Here is a 6,419-nt window from a genome sequence, read left to right on the forward strand (position 1 = left end):
TGACAACAAACCCCTTCATTAGGTGAAGAGGGTCCTGCTTGCAAGCTCACAATTGCTGTGCAAAATCCATTCACATACAAGAGTTCCTCAGCATTTGCATCTGAATGCTTAATGATTGCCCTTATTCCCAGCCTGTACACCTCGACTTTGGACCGCGTGTTACATTCCAGTCACCTGCATGTTTGAGACGTAAACAAACAAAATAAAAGACCCCATAATGCACCAGTTACTATCCTACTCACATGATGCACTGCGCACTGCTCAAACCAGTTTCCCGTATAGATAAGGCAGATAGGCCGGGCATTCCCCCCAACCAATGAGAAGGAAGATACCAGAATCTATCAGGAAATAGGCAGAAAGCACCAATTAGCAAGCAGCTCGCAGATTGACCATACCGTTCCTCCCTGTACAGACCACCCCTGGCTGTCAGTGCTGAGCGCTGCTCGGGTCCGCTGTTATGAGAGAAACTGCTTTTATTAATTAACGGACCGGAACTCTGCCTCCATGACTTGCGAGGTAGGGACTTACTATCCGTATTAACCCATGCAATTTTATTTGTGCTAATGCAATTTTATATATATATATATATATATATATATATATGTGTGTGTGTGTGTGTTTGTATATGTATATATCTGTCTGTTAATGCTATTTAACATATATATGCAATTTAATATATATAGTGTGTATATATATGTGTGTTAATGCTATTCAATATATATACTGTGTGTATGTATAATGTAGTAATATGAAGTTGAAATGTTACTTTGTGGTAACTTTGTGGGTAAAATGTAGCAGGTTGTTGCAGTGTTGCATGTAAACATTTGTGATCAGGATCAGGCACAGAGGGTGCATGTTACAGACATGGGTATGCTTTGGATCTCAGAACATGATATGATTGCCTGCATTTAGTGCTACAGAATTCAGGATTTTGGTGTTACCATAGTAACATAAATTAATCCATTACTATTGTAATGAAGGATAATGCAGTTATGAGCCTCCTGCATGTGACAGGAACTACATGTGACATGTGATGTAAACATTGTGCAATCATCATGTGAATGACAGCAGGCAGCGTGTGCAATGCCACAAATAAAAGAATGCTTCAAAATCATCTCTCATATAACCTAAACTGTTTATCCTCAAGAGATTCATTTAATTTTAGTGACGTTGATTCTGGGAAAATACATATTACTTAAAATTTCTGAGAATTTAGGCAAACCTAAATGTTTTTAACTTTGCACGTTATAGCACAGCGTTTGTCTTTTGGTTTAACCAAATCCAAATCTTCCACCCAAACAGCTTCAAATAAAATGTCCTATTTATTTTACCTGTTTTTTTTAATTCTACTTAAGGTTTTTGTGCTGTACTTTGCCAAAAGTTCAGAAATAACAGGTATTCGCTCAGAAACCATTAACTTACCAAAGGAAATTACATCTCAACAGATCTGGGAAAAACTTGTTCATCTGCATCCAAGGTAATTTAAATATTTTGTGTTCCGTAAAAAAATAACCGGAAACATTAAACCTACTTTTCATTTATCCTCAAGAAAAATGTAATGTTCATTTGCTGTTTTTTTTTTAATTAAGGAACTGTTCCTTGTTTTTCCTGGGGTGCATGCCAAATGTGTAAGAAATAAAGCTTCATTTTAAATAATTGTGTTTCTTCTTAGACTCAGTGCCATAAAAGATCAAGTGGTCCTTGCGGTCCGTCAAGAATACGTGCCCATTAGCGATGAGCTGCTGAATTTGCGTTCTGGTGATGAGATTGCTGTGATTCCTCCTATCAGTGGTGGTTAGCATCTTAACACCCTAAGGTATGTGTATTAAAAGCCGAAATAATGATGTCATAGCTTTGTGCTCACATTGCCTGAGTGAGAGAAGACAGATTTATGAGTGTAAACCACTAAACTGCAAAATGTACACAACTGCTGGGTCCTTTGGACCAGGGACTTGATCACAGCTGTGCCCCGGGGCATATAAAGTGTCTTGAGCTTACAGTCAGACTTTCATCTAAATATGCTGTGCCAACCTCTTACAATCACTTTATTTCATACAATATGACATTACAGACACAGAGGGGTGACATATTTGATATTATTATTATTAAGATTATTTGGCATAAAATGAAAACTAAATCTGTCTCCTTTTTTTTATTCTAGTTTGCTATGAGTGAAGGTGAGGAAGAGCCGAGAGATTTTGTAAAAATAACGCCTGATAAACTCTCCACAGATGAGATATCCCAATTGGTGGTTTCCCCAGACTGTGGTGCAGTATCTATCTTTATTGGTAAGTAAAAACACGCAGCAATAAGTAATTGCCTTTAGGAAAAAAAATAGGAAACATATATTACTTGTGTAACTCCAGGGTGACGGGTGATATAGGTTTCCCCAAGTTCTTAACCAGTGCATTGTGATAGACATATGCAGATCTCGGCTGTAACCAGTACATACTGTAACATTTAATAACGGACCCGATATCTGTTTCAATAAGAAATATTTATACTAAAGGTTCAATTTTAAGCAGGTTATCAGACACAGAAGCTTTGAAAAGAAACAAGTGCTCAAATTGTAGTGGCTAAACTGGCTATATATAAAAGAAGATTCTGCTGCAAAATGTTAAGCGTTCAAATCGCCATAGCAAGTAATTTAATAGTCCAATAATAGTAATATGGTTTTATTGGTTGTCATGGTGATAAGACCACTTTTCAAACGTTGTCCCAGAACCACATTTTAGACATAACCTCCAATATATCTCAACCCCAATCCCAAAGCTTTCATCCACTCTGTAACTTTAACTGACAGAGAACCTTAAAATGATTTTCCTTCACTGAATTTAGGGACTACAAGAAATAATTTTGATGGAAAGAAAGTTGTCCGTCTAGAATATGAAGCATATACGCCAATGGCAGAAATTGAAATTAGGAAAATCTTGTCAGACATAAGGCAGAAATGGCCGTCTGTGAAGCACATCGCCGTGCATCATAGACTTGGGTAAGTGCAGCCAAGCCTTAACATCTGTTTCATTAAACTAACCCTATTTTCACGTTGACAGGAGAGTTTGTGGTTGTGTTTCAGTTCCTTGACATCAGTATACATTATGAAGGTCCAAACTCCAAACACAAAGAGCGTGGCTGGCCCTGTATGATTGTATACAACAAGCTTTCTTCAGTGCATTATGCATCGCCAGCTCGGCCCCTCACACAGAAGAAACTTGCCAGGGTTGGAATGAATAGCAAAGTGAGGGAGGGAAAACCAAAATTCTCCTGATGGCTCGCTAGTGTTTTCCACAGGGTCCCATGTTAAATCATGGATGACATTCTGCCTTTAAGCAGGAACACGTTCTAGAGGTCTAACCTCCGATGTATGTGCCTGGGCTGATGAGGGGAGATGATTTCATTATTGCTAATATGGAGAATTGTTCCAGATCATTTAAAAAAATGGTACAAAGGGAGCACCCTTGGAGTATTCCCCTCAAAACATTTGTCCTTAATCTGTATATTTCTTATATTCTGTATGTCAATAATTTCTCTATCTAAATACAAATACTTTCTCTGAAGCTTATGTGTTGACATGTTGTCACCGGTGATATCGGTGCATAAAAACCTTCCTGAATAGTATCTCTTAGCAATCCTTTTAAATAGCTTCCCCACTATGGATGTTGAGTAATTAGTAATTTAGAGTAATTTAAATGGCCCGTGCACAAGGGCTATATCAAGTGTTTAACTTAACTGGGAGCTTGTTATTTAGTGAATCAACAAACCATAGGGGCTTAAGCAGAGTGATTCTAAGGTATGTTAAAGAGGAAAAGGTAGAGCGTCTGTCCTTTCACTTTTGTGAGAGAGAAAGCTTACAAACATAGACAAATAGAATTAGACAGCAGATAAAACCCACTCGGCCCACTGAATCTGCCCGTTTTTCCTGATGTAGACACTCAGAACCTAATCAATCCTTGGTCTTGTCTTAAATTCCGTATAGCTTTATGCATATTCCATGAATGTTTAAATCCTCTCTGTATTAGCCTTTACCACTTCTACCACTTTTGTAACTAAAAATACAATTCGACTATACGTGATTTGAGAAGCTAGTGATTTTTTTTGGAAATTAATTTAGAAGCTGTTATTGCTGCACACATTAATCACTGTTAATATGTTCCCATTTGAAGCTTGGTTCCAATTGCTGATGCCAGTGTGGTTATAGCTATCTCTTCGCCACACAGAAATGACTCTTTGGAAGCTGTGACATATTGCATAAACACATTGAAAGCAACAGTACCTATATGGAAGAAGGTAATACGAGCAACCAATAGCATTCATGCATCTTTTGATCTGTTTTCTACTCCCACATATCTATGTTATTACACTAATAATTAATTACTACAAATTTGCAAACTTTCTCTTTATTCAGTGTGCAAAGGTTGTCCTTTTATTTAATTGCATCTTTATTTTGTTAAAAAAGTCTGGACTTTTGCACCAAGGGGTCAATAAAAAAATTACATCATGCTTACCGAGCATCACTTATCATCTTGTGTTAGTAAGTATTGCATTGGATTCATACAAATTGTAAATGTACTGAATTTTGGCAAAGCCACGAAAACAAGGCCAGACCCGGTCCTCATGAAGCGAACGAAAATGATGCTAAAAGCTCAGAATTTTCAGCCGGAATTTGAACTCTAACTCTCTAATGTCATGCTCTCATTCTCGGTCACTCTCTCTCTCTCTTTTGCCCGCTAAGTGTTTCCCTACCTTCTATGCCAACCACTTCTGCTTCCGCATCTCCTTGTGCTTCATCTCTTCTCTTCTACCTTCTGTCATTCATTGCCCAGAAACGAATAAGCCAAAAACAAACTGAAAAAACTGAAACACGTCTATTAATATTCCCTGCCCATTGTTTGATATTTTTTACAAAAAATTATTTGTCAAATCTAATTTCATCTATCATAGCTGATAACTGATTTGAGTATCTCTTTTGCCTATTCTTAACTCACCATTTAGAACTTTAAACTTGCATTTTTTGTTTCTTCTACAAAGAAGGCGAAATGTCTCCGAATGCATCTCATTTATCTCAACATTACTGGTTGGTGATTTATCAACCATTTATTTATTCATTTCTGATTGGTGCAATAATTAACACTTGGAGGGGGGCGAGGATTCAAAACCTCACAGCCAGTAGGTTGAAATATTTGTATATTTGTTACAAAGTTAACGTTAAAGCTGGTAGAATGCATTAGAAAAGTAAAGGAAGATGAAGGCCTGTGGGCAACAATATGGATGTTTCCAGGTGTCCCTTTTAAATAAGTTAACTAAGTACATTTCTTTTGTAGGTTGTCAGCAGTGGCATGTTGTGATTATGATTGATAATAAATGTATTTTTTTATTTTGGCTTCTGCAGGAGGTATATGAAGAAGAAGACTACTCATGGAAAGAAAATAAGGAATGTTTTTGGAGGAAACAAGATGAATCGTAAGCCAAGTGCTGCTTTGCTAACAAAGTTGTCTTCCCACAGGCTCTCAAAGGAGAACTATCTGTCTACACCAGCATCCTGTTTCCTGAACAGTCTTTGTTCTGGGGTTATAGGGGCATGAACCGGGTCATACAGGATCTTTAAATCTGAATAATTATGCATTGCAATGAATGAGTATATTTTTATCTTGTTCCTTCTCTAAATTCTTCTTGGAGCACATTTCTAAAGGATGTCTGTATACTTGCTGGTAAATGTGTAATTGCAATGCAAATCGGGAATAAAAAAAATCTTATCCTTTACTGTAAGGTTTGTGGCCATCCATAGTCCAAAGATTTATGTGAATGGGTATTTTGTGTAAGAGTAAAATAAAGACACTCAAAATTAAAGGTTCATCTTAAGATCTAGTACTCATTTTCATAGAGTAGATTGTAACAGCGTGTCATGGGTCAAGTCTCTGGTTTAACTATAGCGAGTTACTGGAATGATGTTGAGGATAATAAACAGGACACTTCCCAGCTGTTGTACAGCCAATATTTTGACCAAAATAGTCTACAGTAGTAGAACACGCCAAAAAAAAAAAATATACAGGACAATAACTTTATTATTTTCGTTATTCATGGCAGTGCTACTATGTTTCCTAATGACTTCACATAAAACATTTTTTATCTTTTCAGCTGAAAATAATAAAAAAGGAATGTATATAGACTGTGGCTAGTTATTGTGATCATAGTACATCAACTAGTAAAATGTCATAAACCAAACTTGCAATTGGATATAGTGTAATAAATAGAGCCCAGAAACTCGGTTTTAAAATATTTATTTATTCAAAAGTTCCATTTCAAGTATCAATTTTTCAAAAAGTCATTTAAACACTTTTCATAAAATAGTGTACTGCTAACGTGCAAATTCAGTGGGTATAAAAGCAACCTCTGGAGATGCGTAAAGAAATAAAAAGCTT

At 36.6% G+C, this 6,419-nt stretch overlaps 2 protein-coding genes across 2 annotated transcripts; both read left to right on the top strand.

Moving 5' to 3' along the window:
- Positions 1-504: 504 nt before the first annotated feature.
- On the top strand, positions 505-1,799 carry LOC149278795 (molybdopterin synthase sulfur carrier subunit-like). The gene is made up of 3 exons (XM_089501723.1): positions 505-516; positions 1,356-1,477; positions 1,673-1,799. The coding sequence occupies exons 1-3, from the start codon at positions 505-507 to the stop codon at positions 1,797-1,799; spliced, it is 261 nt and encodes an 86-aa protein (XP_089357849.1).
- Positions 1,800-2,167: 368 nt separating this feature from the next.
- On the top strand, positions 2,168-5,464 carry LOC149278796 (molybdopterin synthase catalytic subunit-like). Its single transcript, XM_089501724.1, has 4 exons — positions 2,168-2,288; positions 2,839-2,992; positions 4,164-4,287; positions 5,390-5,464. Exons 1-4 carry the CDS (start codon positions 2,168-2,170, stop codon positions 5,462-5,464), a joined length of 474 nt encoding a protein of 157 aa, XP_089357850.1.
- The last annotated feature ends 955 nt before the right edge of the window (positions 5,465-6,419 follow it).

Source organism: Sceloporus occidentalis, unplaced genomic scaffold (genome assembly GCF_023333645.1).
Source record: "Sceloporus occidentalis isolate IW3139 unplaced genomic scaffold, rSceOcc1.0.p SCAF_180, whole genome shotgun sequence".
Classification (NCBI taxonomy): domain Eukaryota; kingdom Metazoa; phylum Chordata; class Lepidosauria; order Squamata; family Phrynosomatidae; genus Sceloporus; species Sceloporus occidentalis.